At 28.6% G+C, this 17,311-nt stretch overlaps 1 protein-coding gene across 1 annotated transcript; it reads left to right on the top strand.

Moving 5' to 3' along the window:
* Window positions 1–1,616: 1,616 nt before the first annotated feature.
* Window positions 1,617–4,009, top strand: LOC108775676 (uncharacterized). The gene is made up of 2 exons (XM_018542107.1): window positions 1,617–1,679; window positions 3,377–4,009. Exons 1-2 carry the CDS (start codon window positions 1,617–1,619, stop codon window positions 4,007–4,009), a joined length of 696 nt encoding a protein of 231 aa, XP_018397609.1.
* Window positions 4,010–17,311: the final 13,302 nt, after the last annotated feature.

Genomic DNA, 17,311 nt, shown 5'->3' with positions numbered 1-17,311 from the left:
TTATATTATAAATACACATCCCTTCTCTTTCTCTCCTTCGACGACGCGACGCGTGACGCGCTCAGTGGAAACTCAGCATCACTCTAACCTTTTCTGAATCCCGAGCCAGAGTACGATTCGTATCACGTAGTGAGTAAGGTGAGTTCTGAATTGGCGATAATTACAGACTCTCTAGAAAGTACTCTTAAGACTGCGCAGAATAAAAGGAACAAGGAACAAAGTATAAGAATTTCAACCTATCAGAAATCATGTACTGTAATACACAGTTTCTGATAGATTGAAATCCTTAGGACTAATTTCACCAACGTCGGTTAGACTAACCAACGGTTAATTCCAATGGAATTATTCAATCGCATTTGTCTTTGACCAGAATGAACCAATCACGGTTGACACTTTAACCGTCGGTTAAATAGTTTAACCGACATTGGTGAAATTGGCCCTATTCCTCTGTTCTCTATTTTTTTTATTCTGCGTAGCCCGCTAATATTATGTTTTACTCTACTTGCAATACTTGCACACAATTCAGAATTTAATCTGTGTACCAGTCGGTAAAAAGAACAGGCCTATTCAGATCTTTCGAAAAAGAAAAAAAATAAAACTTGATATCGATAGAAGCTCTGAAAAGTGAAAACTGTTGAAAATAGAACGCAGACATTAAGTGGATCGTGTAAAACGAATGTTTTGATATCGAAAATCAGGTAATTTTCTATCATCTTTATTCTAATTTTTATCGTATTCTTGTTTTAAAAATTTTTATCTTACTTAGAAATATACATATTTATATATCCCATATAAACATTCTGAAAGAACCTTTCTGAAAAGGTTATATAATCTTCGTAAAACTTAGACTGCATTCGGAAACATCATCACCCTTCGTACCTTTGTGTACCATTTCATCTTTGTTGTTCGTCCATTAAACAAGGATGAGATGATGTACGGAGGCATTCGAGTGATGTTCCCGAACTCAGCCCTAAGTTTTAAGAAATTTACAAACTTATTTTCAACTATTATTTTGCAATGAAATCTGTATGTCTCTATCTTATAATCAGTACAAATTCATGTATACATTGAGTCTGCATATGCACATGCGTAAGTATGTTTACATTCTGTCTATTTGCAGGATTATGAACCGTAGTAGCAACTCTTCAAGTAGCAATAGTCCAAATGATGATAAAAAATTATCCAATCAGCAGACCAGTAGTCTGCATAAGAGACGAAAAATAAATAAAAAACAGCAAACAAAAAATCAAAGAAAATATAAAAAAGAATGGGAAAAAGAATCTTGGGCAGAAGATAATATAAAAAGCAAGTATTGCATGCTATTTGTAAATAAAGAGGGGTGTGTATCGATTAGATAATCATTTATAGCGCTTATACAACAGAAAATCCTTAACCCGAATCCTCGTACAAACAACAGCGATTTGACACCGAGCGTTAATTGATGAAAAGCAGATTGTAGGGGTAAAATTTATCCCTATCACCTGTTTTTCACTAATTAAGGTACCTTTTCATGCTGACGCTTGACGCTCATTCTCAGCGTTAAAACAGATCACATGATAAGAATTGACAAATAGCAAGTGTCAATTTTAATCACGTGACCTATTTTGACGCTAAAAATGAGCGTCAAGCGTCAGCATGAAATGGTACCTTTAGCGTTCGATGTCAGAGCGCTGTTGTCCGTATGAGGATCCAGGCTTAAGCATAGGATTCTTCCAATAAAGATACGTCACTAGTAGAATTGTATAGTCAAATGATTGTGTAATTTTGACTAACATGATAATGACCTCCATTACACGACACGCTTTACGCCGAAATTATAACATCGATGTTATAACTTCGGCGTAAATAGAACCGTGTAAACGTAATAAATGAGTATGGCACAATTTGAAAAAGAATTCGTAGAATAATCATTCCTTGATATTTATATTTTATGTTATGTGTATATTTTCATTATTTATTACGGTAATAAGATGATAATAATTATTTTTTATTTAAAAAATTCAAGGATGGTTGAGTCAAGTTCCTGACAGCGTTCCAACAAATTATTTGAAAAATGCATATTGCAAAGTATGCAAAAAGACTCTACGTGCGCATGCAACAGACTTACAGAAGCACAGCCAGACTACACATCACCAAGATTACATGCAAGATTTGAAGAAGCAATCGAAGCTTACGTCCATGTGCAACATAAACCCAAAACAAGAAGAACAGATAAGAGATTTAAAACTTGCCGTTAATAATGCATGTCATTCAAGCTTAAGAAGCATCGATCATATCTGTGAAATATTAAATAATTTTAATATTAAAGATTTTAAACTAGAATTACATCGTACGAAATGTAGCAACTTAATAAAACATGTCATTGCTCCAAATATGTTAAAAGATCTCATAACAGATGTTGGGGACATGCAATATTCATTAATTGTCGATGAATCTACTGATATTACACTATTCAAATATTTGTGCCTATGTATAAAATATTTTAGCAGCAATGAAAATAAGATAATGACAAATTATTTAGGTATTATACAAATTGACAAAGCTGATGCTCTAACTTTATATCAGGCTGTGATGGATTTTTGTAAGAATATTAATTTAAATTTAAAAAATCTTATAGGATTAGGAACAGACGGTGGCTCAAACTTGTGCGGACGTAATCGTTCATTATATACGTTTTTAAAATCGAATAGCTCCAAACTGCAATTAGTTAAGTGCATCCTGCCATGCTCTCAATAATGCTGTATCAAAAGCATCTGAGGAATTTCCCGCTAGCATTGACTATTTGTGTACTGAAATATACAACTGGTTTAAAATAAGTGCAGTAAGGCGATCAACTTACAAAGCTACTTGGGATACTATTAACGAAGGGAGTGAAAAACAATTTCATAATTTCGTTCAATTGTCATCAACGAGATGGCTCGTGCGATATAATGCTGTAAAAATAATTTTAGAACACTGGCTCGAATTAAAAACGCATTTCAGTTTTGTCGTAACAAAAGAAAAGTGTCAACATGCAAGAAATTTAAATCTAATGTTAAATGATGACAGTAATTACTTGTATCTAAAAATTATTAAACCTATTTTACACGAAGTCAATCTCGTAAATTTGTCATTTCAAAGTGAAAATGTAGAATTAGGACAAGCTTATTATGACTTGAAGGATTTAATTACTTTGATAGCTCGAAAAATACTTAAACCATTATTTATAACAGAAAATTTCCAAGAAATTTGTAAAGCTTTGGACAATGAATTAGCGTATTTGTCTGTAGAAGAAGCAGATTATGGCATAGAATACGAAATAACAGCAAAACGTGTAAAATGTTCGGATAAAGAAAAATATGAAATTAAATTTCGTGCATATAATTTTTTTAAAAAGCTGTGTTTACAACTTGTGGATAGACTGCCGCAAAACATAAAACATTTCCAACAATTGCAAATGTTGTCACCTAAAATTTGTTTAAATCAAATTAGACCTAAATTTCAAGAATTACCTTTTCTTAACGAGTTTATTAACGAAAATGATCTTGGCATTTTGGAAATGCAATGGAATAAATTATTAAACATTAACTGGGTTGAAATTATTGGTGACAATATTATCAATGATTGTTATACGTTTTGGCCTAAAGTCTACAAATTCAAAAATGCAGGAGGTAATTTTGTCTTTAAAGAATTAGCTACATATGTACTTACTTTACTATCATTACCGACAAGCAATGCCGTCGTAGAACGCGTTTTTTCTATAATGAACGCCGTTAAGACTAAAACTCGCAATAGAATACTGATCAAAATACTTGATAGCATAATACGTATACGAATTAATCTTTATGCACATGGCATTTGCTGTAACAATTTTGTTGTAACTAAATCAATGTTAGCTGATTTTAATTCAAAAACAATATATCCAAATACACCCAAGACTGCTAATGACATTAATGTGGAAGAAGTGGAAATAGAAATATCTAACATGTTGCAGGAATTTGATTTGCCTTGCATAAGTTTGTATGAATAATATTTAATTCGCTTATGATACAATAATGATTGTATTCTGTTATTCACTGCGAGTACTGAAAATCTATAGTTCACGTTACGCATACTGTAGATTTTTACTACTCGCAGTGAATATAGCTAATATGTACACATAAGCGGCTATCCTATTGAAACCAAAGACATCTGTTTAATTTTATTATTACAATATATGATATTACAATATATGGTATGTTTATGCGCAAATTATATTTTAAAAATAGAAGGAATATACATTCTTTATTTTTAAATTATATTTTATAAGGTGTTCTCTGCAATTTTCTGTTTCATGTTCCCTATTCCTTTTATTGTACGCAGCCCGTTATATAATATATTTTCTCATTATAAAATTATGAAAAAATTTACATGATCGCTATTCTGGGGTGCGTTCCAAAACTCGACTCTGTCAACTCTGAGTATCTTTCATCTTTGTTGTTCGTCGAATGTTGAACAAAGATAAAAGATACTCGGAGTTGACAGAGTCGAATTTCGGAACGCAACCTTGGATATTACTTTATTGGTGGGTTTTTTAAAAATTAAAATCATAAGTTGGTTATACCTATTAAAATTGATGTTCACGATTTTATATAAAAATTTAATATTTTTCGACAGTACATATATAACTATTGCAAAATAAAAGTACAATATAACTTAATTAAATTATAATATAACTTCATATCTCACGTAAAATAAATCTCTTACAGAAAATATATTATATAACGCGCGTACACATTTTTTTTGTCTACTGCTCCGCAGGTGGCGATATTATGGCGAAAATTTATTAACAAAAATGGTCATTTTTGGCTATAAAAAGCTTCATAGGTGGCGATATCATGGCGAAAATTCACTAAAAAAATTGCGATTTTTGGCTATAAAAAGCATTATAAGTGGCGATATTATGGCGAAAATCACTAACAAAAAATGGTGATGTTTGGCTATGAAAAGCTTCATAGGTGGCGATAATAGTCCAGAGTCATCTGGCAACCCTGATTGACAGAGTTATCGTTATTCTTAGTGTTAAAAATCGAGTACTGACAGTGAGACGTGAAAATTTTTTTGTGGATTTCCTGCAGTTTGATAAGGGTTCTGTTACAGCTCTACAAGAGTTCTAACGATTGTCTTCAATAACCGAGTCGCAGAAATCAAAATTGGCAAAGTTATCGTTATTTTTAATGTTAAAAATCGAGTACTGAGACGTGAAAATTTTTTGTGGATTTCCTGCAGGTTGATAAGGGTTCTGGGTAATTCTACAAGAGTTCTAACGATTGTTTTCAATAATCGAGTCACAGAAATAAAAATTGACAGAGTTATCGTTATTCTTAATGTTAAAAATCGAGTACTTACACGTGAAAATTTTTATGTGGATTTCCTGTAGTTTGATAAGAGTTGTGGATAGCTCTACAAGAGTTCTAACGATTGTCTTGAGTAATCGAGTTGCAGAAATAAAAATTGACAGAGTTATGGCCATTCTTCGTTTTCGATAGCAAAATTTTCTTGAGTACTGAGATGTGAAAATTTTTTGTTGATTTCCTGCAGTTTGATAAGAGTTCTGGATAGCTCTACAAGAGTTCTAACGATTGTCTTCAATATTCGAGTCGCAGAAATCAAAATTGACAGACTTATCGTTATTCTTAGTGTTAAAAATCGATTTTTTTTTAAATTTTTATTAAAAAAAATTTTTTTAGCATTTTCTGTGGAGTTCTGTGTAGCTCTACAAGAGTTCTATCAAATAGTATAATAACTTTTTTTGCTCTGACTTGAAATAAATAAGTTATGACGAATTTTCGCGAAAACGTGAAGTTAGCACCCCAAAATTTCAAATCATGTTTTTTTGCATTTAATCGTCAGAACTCTTTTCGAAACCTATCAGGAACTCTACAACTCTTTGAGGAAGAGCCAGAACTCTAGTTATTACATCAAAATTTTGACAATGGGGTGCCAGCTTCACAGAGGTTAAACACCTAATAATGCTAAGCAATTTATTTCTAAAATTGCAATTTAATAATTTACCATATGTAACATACAAAAAAGTAATTCGTTAGTTTCTCTTAAAAATGTGATAGCAAACGAGTATATAAATTATATCACATTAGAAAGTGTTTGTTTTGGAAATGTAATAATTAAAAAAGGCTCGATTGTTTTAGTAAGTATTGACAACGACGAGTATCCTTTATTTGCAGAAATTTTAAACATTTTCAAAAAAAAGAGGCAAACATAGTTTCATTATCGCTATCAGACTTCGTTGCTACCGTAAAATATCTGTTTGCAACGTACTTTAATGATCACTATCAAGCTTACAATATACAATATACATGTATATGTTTCAGACAACATAATATTTCTTTCAATTCTTTAGTATATTTCAAAATATATACACTGATTCAAAAAGCAGATGATAACTGTTATATTAGTTTGTGAATAATATATTCTTTTTATTATCCGACTGTGTTCTAACAAAAATAAAGCATAATGTATAAATAGAATGTAAATGGAGAGTTACAAAATGGATTCAATGCATCTTATTATATGCAATAATAATTAAAACTTATATTAAATTGTAATTTTTTTTGTGCAATATTTCTTTATGCTAATCTTTGTCTTTTCAAGATAATTTTGTAATTTTGTGTTACAATGCGTTATGTAATTTTAATGTAAGCAAACGTTCTAAGGAACATAAATTAAACAATGAAATGTAAAAAAGCGTTAAAGACGTCAAAACGCTTCGTAAACGCTTTAGGTTTCTTTTACGTTCCATTATTCCAATCTATGTCTTAAAACGTTTACTCATACATTTCTGTAACTCTCACTTTACATTTAAATTGCGCTCTTTTTTTGCTATTATGCTGTTTTTGCCACGGTATGTGTATACATATGTATATATACAAATTACAAAGTTATACGTTTAAAATTAAAACAACAAACAATATAGAGCATATAACCACACGCAAGTTGGTAATAACGAATATGTCTTATAATTACAAAATTTCTTTTGTTACATCTTCAAATCGTTACATGTTAGCCAAACGTTTTGGCCCTTAATATGGCCACCATCAGTGGTGTTACAAATACATAATAATTCTCAAATATATGATAAAAACTACACGGAGAGAATTTTCTGTTAGAATTTAGCCTGAAAATCATGATAATTGTGGGATAATATGGTATTTCGAAGAATTAAATGTGAGTTTCTTTGATTTATTAATATGTAAATTATAAGATATATAATATATTTTATTAATTTTATTAAAGAGTATAGTAAAATTTCAATAATTTTGAAATATGTTACGCAGTTTATGATTCTTTATTATTTTAAAAAGAATAGATGCCAAGTAGTTATAAATATATAAAATAGCTTATACAATTTTTACCATACAGCATGATATTTTTAATCTGATTTAGTTGCTTATAATAATTTTTACCATGTAACATGGTAAATTTCGATATTTGTCGGTTATTTTCGTCGTCGAGTGTGTCTCTAGCTACGCTAGAACTTGTACGGACAGGAAACAAAGAGAAGTCGGCAAGTCGTCAGTCGTCCGCGTCCCGCTACCATTCGTGACACGAGAGTGATTCGAAGTGCATAGCAGTGTATATTTGTATAATATTTGTGAGTGCATTACAATTATACAAAAGTGCATACGTTTAGAAGAGACAATCATTCATCATATCCAGTTATATCCGAGTTTCTTTCTGTAAGTAAATAGTTTGATTATATGATTATGTTATATGACGTAATTTATGTGTACTCACACAATTTTCATGCAACAACATTATGGCCGCGTTCGTTATCAAGATGATCCTACATGGTCGATAATATAATCTTCAGTATTAATAAATACTGGTAATATTATTGATTTTGTGGTTAATATCGATGGATTGACGTAAAATGCTGAGACAATGTCTGAATTTTGGTTTTCGAGTATCAGTATCGTTTTTATTAGAATTCATGTCACAGTATGTCACAATGCAATAGATAATATATGTATATATATACTGATACATAATATTGATCGTGTAAGGTCGTAAAAATACTGAAAATATTGCTGCATACTATCAATAATATTGTCTAGTTCACACTGGATGCGATGGGCGATGGACGAGCGATATTCAATAAAAACTCTGCTTTTTCTCACAAGACGATGTAAAGCAGAGTTTTCATTTATTATTGCTCGTCGCGCATCGCCCATCGTGTCTAGTGTGAACTAGGCATTACTGATTCAATATTACTGATCAGTATTATTGACTGTGTAGGTCATCTTCACACTTACAATGTTTGCAAACATCGTTTGTCCTTATTTAACATTTGACAAGGATGGAATAATTTCACGATCATTGTGTGAGATAGAACGCAGCCTACTTCTATTAACTTCTTACAAAATATATATAATACAATTATTTGAATGAATTGCACTATACTGTGTGAATCAAATTTATATGATATTTTTTTAGAATGGAAGTGATTTATATTTTGTGTTTCTTTTATATCTTTTTCACAGCTATTATGGATAATAATCAGGAAAAAGTAAGATTTAAATATTATTTATGTCTGTCATTCTATGAATTGATATTAAAATTCAATATTAATAAAACAAATTCACTTTTTATTTAATATATTAAAATTACATTATATATGTAACATAAACTTAAAAGCGAGGTAATTGCAATTAATTTATTTAAACATTTTCTTTCAAATTTCTCAGTATAATTTTTTTTTAGAATATTGTTATTCATTTTTACTAAGAAAATTATATTACTATCTAAAATAATAAGAAAAATATTATATTAATTGCAGGATCAAAAACGATTTTTTGATGATCAAACAGAAAATGTTAGTACTTTATTCATTTTTATTTATGTATCTGTATTATCATTTATATAATTTTCATCTGTATTATCGATATATAATTAAGTATAATATTTTAGCCCATTTATAAATTACTATCAAGTACTGCGGAAGGAAAATTGGTATTAAAAGCTTATCATGATAATGGACGTTTATCTAAAAACACACGAAATTTACTAAGTCGATTAATTATTCAACAAGAAAAAAATCGAGCTTTTCAAAATGTGAATATTGGCCGGAATCCAGATCATCTTGATAATTTTATGTAAGATTTATACATATTATCATAATTATATATATATATACATATATGTATATACATAATAATTTTTTCCCCATAAAATTATGTGTTATTTAATTTGTTATTATAATAATATTTAATTTTACATTATCAAACTTTTTCAAATTAAATTTCATTTCTAGAATAAAACGTCGACGATTTGAAGAATTGGCAACCTTAATTACAGAATTATTTAAGAGTGAAAATTTATATACTTATTATTCACCTTATGCGTGTATTAATAAAAAAAGAGTTAATCCTTCCGGGACATTATATGAACATTTCAATTACGTAAAATCAAAATTACGACGATCTGGTATATTAACACCGCTAAACAAAACAACCATTAATCAGCCTTATGAATCTTGTGGTAAATATATAATCGATACTTCAAATTTATTTATTCCTATACTCATTTTTTAGTTTTTAAATATTATAATAAAAGTTATATTATGAGTATATAATTTTTTTCAATTTTAATAGAATCTGTCAATTTAAAATTGGATTGGTTGAAAAATCATTTGGATCCAGAAGAAACTATTGTTGATTTTTGGATGATAACATTTCAAGCACGTCAGGATTTATTTTAAAAAAAATGTGAAATTTATGATTATTATGAGTCTTTCCCATGTTTAAAAATTAGTCTAGGTGCGAAATTGGTAAGAGAGTTTAAAAAAAATTTTTTTAAATTAATTTAATAATAAAAATTAATTTATTAATAATAATAATTAAAAATTTGTTTTATAGTTAAAAAATGATTTTGATCAGTTATATCCTAATAAAAATGATACGTTTTACGATCGTTGGGATGTTATTCGAAATTTCCTAATTGGAACATTGCAAGAATGCAGATCTATCAAAAACATTTCTGATAAAGCATATATCCATCTACTTCCAACTTTACTACAACGTAAGTATAAATTAAAAATAATTACATATTTAAACATTATTCTTAGATGAGTCAATAAATTTGTTTATAATTTTTATATATTTTTATATATTTTATTTTACAGATAATAAAGACACGTTATTATTTTACTTACTGCCTAATTTAATTGAAGGATCACGAAAAAGAAAAAGAAATTCAACAAACAGTCAAGTACATAATTTGAATAAATTGTCCATTCAAGAGCGACGAGATTCTTTTTTATTACATGTCCGGGTAAATTTCTTTATTTATTTCACAAATATAATAAAAAAAATATTTTTTTACTTTCTTTAAGTTAAAATTAATCTTATTATTAAAATATATTTTCAGACAGCATCAGATATAATACCTTGTATACAAAGAAGAAAAGAAGAATTAAGGATCGCAGGGTTAACTTTTCAACCAACACCAATATTTGTTGGAGAGTTAATAACACTACATGCTTCGTATGTTGCCACTAACGATGTACTATATAAAGTTGATTCATCGCTTGAAGCAATAGATTTATGCTTCCGTATTTACATGGCATTAGATTGTGCCTATCCAGAACAAGCTTCATCTTTGTGGATTTTTATACAAAAGTGCTGCTTTGATATTCATCTACAAAGTGATTTTTGCAATCGATCTCTCAACGGTCTAATAGGAGAAGTAGAAGCATTATTTTCAAGTAATAATTAAAATAATTGCTAATAATACTAATTTTATTAATTATTAAGTATACTTCTTAAAATCAGATAAAAAATGTTTATTTGTGTGGAATGTGCTAATTCTTTTTTCTCTTCTAAAGTTTTTTTACGTCATATGTCATTATCACATCAGTCTCTCTCTGTATTTAAATGTGGTGATAGATCGTGTCTACGAACATATTCTTCATTTGAATCTTTTCGAAAACATATAAAATTAAAACATACTATAAATGAAAAAAAAAATTATTTACAACAAAAGTGTCATGAAAATATCAATACTGAAACATGTATATCTATGCCAAATTCATCAAACAGTACCGATTTAACTGATTATTCATTTCAAAATGAGTGTATAATCGATGTATTTTCTGATACAACTAATACTAATTTCAATTTAATTCCTCATACAAGTAATACTAATTCTATAATTAATTTCGATAAAAACTCTAATAGCAATAATGTTGACAGACATATAAATTTTGCTGCAAAATTATATCATTATCTTGATATTCCACGTTCCAGGACTGAAAGTATTATAAATGATACTGGTCAATTATTTAAAGATATTCTTGATGATCTTAAATATGATGTGATAAATTTATTAAATATTTCTGATGAAAAAGATATTTCAAATATTACAGAAATTTTTGAAAAAAGAAATTCTCGATTTGCCGTTATTAATACACAATGGCAATGTTTGAAATTATTTCGACAACTTGGAACTTATATAGCACCTCAAGAATATTTGTTAGGTGAGAGAAATGACTTCGTAAGTAAAAAGGGTATTCAAATTGCAAAATCCATACCAGTGAAACTTCAATTTATACCAATTCGATTTGTTTTTCAACAATTTTTTGAAATACCTGGTGTTCTCGATGAAACTTTAAATTATATCAATACTCTTCAAGAAGATAATAACATCATTACAAATTTTATTCAAGGAAAACTTTATTCTTTGGAAAAATATAAATACTCAATTCGAAGGTAAAACCGTTTTTCCATTGTTTTTGTACTTCGATGACTATGAAACTAATAACCCTCTTGGAAGTCATAAAGGTATTTCTAAATGCGGTGCCGTGTATTTGTGCATACCATGTTTACCACCAAAACTGATATCGAAAATAAATAATATCTTTCTTTTCGTTTTATTTAATTCTTTAGATAGAAAAGTTTTTAGCAATAGCATAACTTTTTCAAAAGTTATTGATGAATTACGTTATTTAGAAAATAATGGAATAATAATATGTCATAATAACGAGAAGAAATGCATTTATTTTAAGTTGTCATTAATTTTAGGTGATAATTTAGGTTTACATTCAATTCTCGGCTTTGTTGAAAGCTTTAATACAATGCGATTTTGTAGATTTTGTCTTATAGACAAGAACAACATACAGAATGTTTTTTACGAAGATAATGCCTTATTAAGAACTGAAACAAGTTATTATACCGATTTGTCAAAAAATGAAAAAGAAACAGGAATATCTGAGTCATGTATATTTCATGGCATAAGCAATTATCATGTTACAAAGAATCTAGTTGTTTGTGTTATGCACGATGTTCTCGAAGGTGTATGTCAATATGACTTGGGCTTGATATTACACCAGTTTATAAAAATTGATAAATATTTTAGCTTAACAGAATTAAATAACCGGTTAAAAGGATTTAATTATGGTCCAAATAAAAATAAGCCACCAGAAATGTTAACAAGCCATATTAAAAATAAACATTTGTGTATGACAGCATCAGAAATGTTATGCTTTGTAAGACATATAAATTTAATTATTAATCATTTAATTCCAACTAAAAATGAATATTGGAATTTATTATTGCAATTACGTGAATTGGTTGAAATATTAATCAGTTCAAAATTTCATGTACATGCAGAACACATTCTTCGAGAAAAAATAGGTGAATACTTAGAATCACTGTTTACTCTATTTCCTGGATGTTTAAAACCTAAACATCATTTATTAATTCATTATCCAAGAATACTTTTGATATCAGGTCTGTTTTGGAATATTTCATCAATGCGATTTGAAAGTAAACACCATGAAAGAAAAATAACTTCACGAGCTTCTATTAATCGCATTAATGTCTGTCACACTATTGCTATTAAAAATCAATTAAGATTAAATTACACATTTTTAACAAAAAACAGTTTGTCATCTTGGACTTTTAATCCGCAGTCTATCAAAATATCTTTAAAAACTTTACCAGACGTATGGTCTTATCGACATTTATTACCACTTGATTTACAAATATGCGACAATACTTCTGTTGTTGATAGTATTAATTTTGAAGGAAAAGATATATATACAGGTTGTTTAATGATGATTCCATCAGAAGATGGACCTTTATTTTATAAGGTAGAATTAAGTATAATCACCAATAATTCATTTGTAATACTTACAAAATTTTTATTGGATGTTTATCTTGACGAGCGTTTACAATTATATGAAATTATTACTGAAAACTATTCATGGAAAATGTTTTATTTTGAAGAATTATATGACATAGTTATAACATATTCTATACGTGTAACAGATGGAAAAGAATACATTATAAAAAATTGGTATTAATTTAAATATAAATAAAATTATCTATTTTATAAATTAAATATTATTAATTAATATTCTGTTAATAATTTATATTCATGTAATTAATTTATGATAATATTATATGATTTTATTCTAAAGATTTTCATGTAATACTATATTATTCCATAAAAAATGTTAGGAAATGTGCAATTTATTAATAATTTCTTAATAATTTTATTAATTTGAATTTATTTAGAAAATTTTAATAGAAATATATAATTTTACAAGAATCATTGTAAAAATTTTGTCTTAGAATACTTTATAATCTGTTTCGCAATTTTTATTAAGTCGTTTATAAAATATTTTTTGTGTGTTTCAAAAATTCTTATTGATATTGAAATTTTATGAAGCACATTGTAAAAATTTAACTTCAAAATATTTTACAATCTGCGTATAATTTTTACTATATCATTTGTAAAATATCTTTTGTGTATTTAAAAAATTTTCTTATCAATGTTGAAATTTTATAAAGCACATTGTAAAAATTTCACTTAAAACATTTTACAATCTGCATTATAATTTTTACTACATCGTTTATAAAAAATCTCTTATATATTTCAAAAAATCCAATCGTTACTGATATATTTCATAAATTGCCAAGTTGTCCCAAGCTTATTACCAAACATGATAAAATTTGTAATGAATTTTGCGGTAAAAAATAACGAAAAATTCTCTCCGTGTAATAGCAACATTTGTCGTCGTCTAAAGCTAAAACGATTTTGTTAATTGTTTTGCATTCGATCCGAATTACAATAAACTTGTTCCTTACAATAATTATAAAATATATTAAAGCATCAACCATGTTAATCTTATTACTTTACGGATAGTTGTATATGTAATTATTCATGCCGTTTAATTAATTTCGTGATTTTTGTTCTTCATAAATAAGGAGTTATAGTTTCCAAGCTAAATATAATTTAAATTTAAGTTAATGTTTTAAATTGATAATGCAGTAAATTTACCAAATATTATAATTACCTAAGGTAATTTTCCATGAAGAACAGAAATCACGAAATTAATTAAACGGCATGAATAATTATATATACAACTATCCGTAAAGTAATAAGATTAACATGGTTGATGCTTTAATATATTTTATAATTAAAGTTATAATTATATTGTTGGTAATTTCATTAATTCTTATATAATTTCTATTAGGGTCAATTTATACTTATCATATCAACATGTGACTATATCTATACCGAATACTAATTATTAGAAGAATTCGTTATCCATTTTAATTCTAATTTGTAACATTGAAAATAATCCGATCGGAGTCGAAACGTTTAACAATTTGTAATTTTTAAAGATCTATTAAAGCGTTTTATTAAATTTTAAATAATTGAATACTGTTCGATAGATTTACTTGGCTCTTTGCCCTTCTTATATTTGTAATTATTGTAAGGAACAAGTTTATTGTAATTCGAATCGAATGCAAAACAATTAACAATCGTTTTAGCTTTAGACAACGACAAATGTTGCTATTAGTTTTTATTATATATTTGAGAATTATTATGTATTTGTAACACCACTGATGATGGCCATATTAAGGGCCGAAACGTTTGGCTAAAGCTGCGTTCGGAAACATCATCCGAGTATCCTCGTGCATCGTCTTATCCTTGTTTAACATGGATGAACAACAAGGATAAGATGATACATGAGAGTACTCGGGTGAGATTTCCGAACACAGCCGAACATGTAATAATTTGAAGATGTAACGAAAGATGTAATTATAAGACATATTCGCTATTACTAACTTGCATGTGGTTATATGCTCTATATTTATTTGTTATATATATATTCAGTATAATATATTCAATATAACAATTTTTCCTTATTATATGCAATAATTAAAACTTGTATTAAATTGCAATTCTTTTTCTATGTAACATTTTGTTATGATTTTTGTGTATTCAAAATAATTTCGTAATTTTGATAATAAAAATTGTATTTCTATACGTATTCATTTAATATTTGTTATAAACAAATTATGGGATGATAATAAACTATAAGAAAAATTGACATAAGTGCTTATTTTGTTATCCCCAATATAGTTGTCTCAAATAATTATTATGAAACAATTATATTTATAAATATGTAAATAACGGACTTTCAATCATAAACAGTACAATAACACAATTTTATTATTGTATTGTTAATTATTACAAAGTTGCTTCAATTATATTGTTATAGTAAAATTACGAAAAAAAAATTGTTAATTAAACTATTTATATGGTTGGACAAACCTTTTCAATTTGTAATATTGGAACCATGTAAGGATAGTAGATGTAATTATACATAAAAGGTCAAATATCGTTATTAATATGAGTATTGTTATACCCGTTCCGTGCCGACGTCCGTTGGATCGTCGTCGTTTCGAATTTGGAAATAAGGAGCGCGTTGTCAAGACGACGCCGTCTTTTAACAATCACAAGTCTGGGACTGACGCTCGTTGCGTTCGGACGTGTCACGTCAGCTCCTGTCATTCTCCGATCGCTCTGTATCGCTTATAATAAAGAGAGTTCTGTTGTTCTTAATTCCGCAATCTTGTATACTCATTTCCGCGTTGCGGGAGCGCGGGCTTGCTCGAGTTCGCGAATTCGGTCGTGCGGGCGTAACAGTATTATTTACTATTAAGTTGTATGGTTCCACTTACTTTTAATTATGGTTGAAATAACTTTTTATACGTACCATGTTGGAGCCTTAAACACATATATGATATTACCATATGTAAATAATAATGATTCCTTTTATTTCCTTATGAGGAGCATAGGACGTCTATAGGCCTCTTCCTCTTTTGTCCGAGACCTATATTCGTTTCTCGAATCAGATTGTTTTTTCGGATTGTGGATGATTGATCCACAGAATCCTACCTCAGTCAGATATTAGAGACAAATATCTACTGATATGTACTCTCTAAATCTGAATCAGTGGAAAAATCACTGATTGAATCAGTGACACCTTGTATTACTAATGAATTAGTGAAATAAAGCTGAATCCGCTGTGCAATTAGCGAGAATAGCAAAGCTCACTGTCTTATCAGCAGTTATATCGTCGTTCATTTATTTATTAGTGGCTTTTCCAAGAAACATGTCCGTGCGTGCCAGAGCCGCCAGAGGCAGCAAATTTCGTCAGACGACCCGTGTTTGCCGTGTTAACTGGTCAAGATCATTTGGGGTGCGTTCCGAGTTACGCATGAAGCGCGTAGACTGCATAGAAAGTCGTTCCGAATTAACTATTGCGCGCTTCGAAAGCGCTTCGAGAGTACTTGAATTCCCCAGATTGTACTAACCGTACTGAATTCTCAGCACTCCACTCAGCGCATTGACTGCTTCTCTTTCGACCTGAGGCAGTTGATGCGTCTGATGCGTTCATGCGGTCTATGCGCATGATTTGTAATTCGGAACGAGCAACGAGTACCGGACAATACAACAATGAACGGACGAATATTTGCGATTTGCGATGGAACAGTGATTACAGCAATTGCATGATTTCCCGGTCTTATTAGAGGATAAAAATAAAGTATTAATTTTATTTTTAAATGAAGAGGATATGGCGAAAGTAAGCCAAGATAAAATTAATGGCATTATTCAACAAAAATTAAAAGGGCGAAGTAAGAGTCAGAAGTAAATTACATTTAAAATAATATTAAAATGTTAACATATTTACAATAGAAATATTACAAAAATTGCTTAACAATTGTTACGCGCAGCATGTTTTTAATTTTAAGTAACGGGCATAATGTTTTTAATTTTAAGCAATTTTTTGTAATATTTCTATTGTAAATATGTTAACATTTTTAAATTATTTTAAATGTAATTTACTTCTGACTTTTACTTCGCCCTTTTAATTTATGTTGAATACTTTCATCAAAATTAATGGCATATTATTTTACCTTGATTTATTTAATGTATAGATTAGACGTTATATTAATTAGGAATTACGCGATCGACG

The sequence above is a fragment of the Cyphomyrmex costatus genome, unplaced genomic scaffold (assembly GCF_001594065.2).
Source record: "Cyphomyrmex costatus isolate MS0001 unplaced genomic scaffold, Ccosl1.0 scaffold304, whole genome shotgun sequence".
Taxonomy (NCBI): Eukaryota; Metazoa; Arthropoda; class Insecta; order Hymenoptera; family Formicidae; genus Cyphomyrmex; species Cyphomyrmex costatus.
This window is presented reverse-complemented; position numbering and strand designations above follow the sequence as displayed.

Excerpts from the sequence above, each read along its gene's own strand:
- LOC108775676 (XM_018542107.1), top strand. The coding sequence starts at position 1,617 with ATGAGCGTCAAGCGTCAGCATGAAATGGTACCTTTAGCGTTCGATGTC. Across the intron at positions 1,680-3,376 it reads ATGTCAGAGCGCTGTTGTCC|CTGTGTTTACAACTTGTGGA; the intron begins GTATGAGGATCC and ends TTTTTTAAAAAG.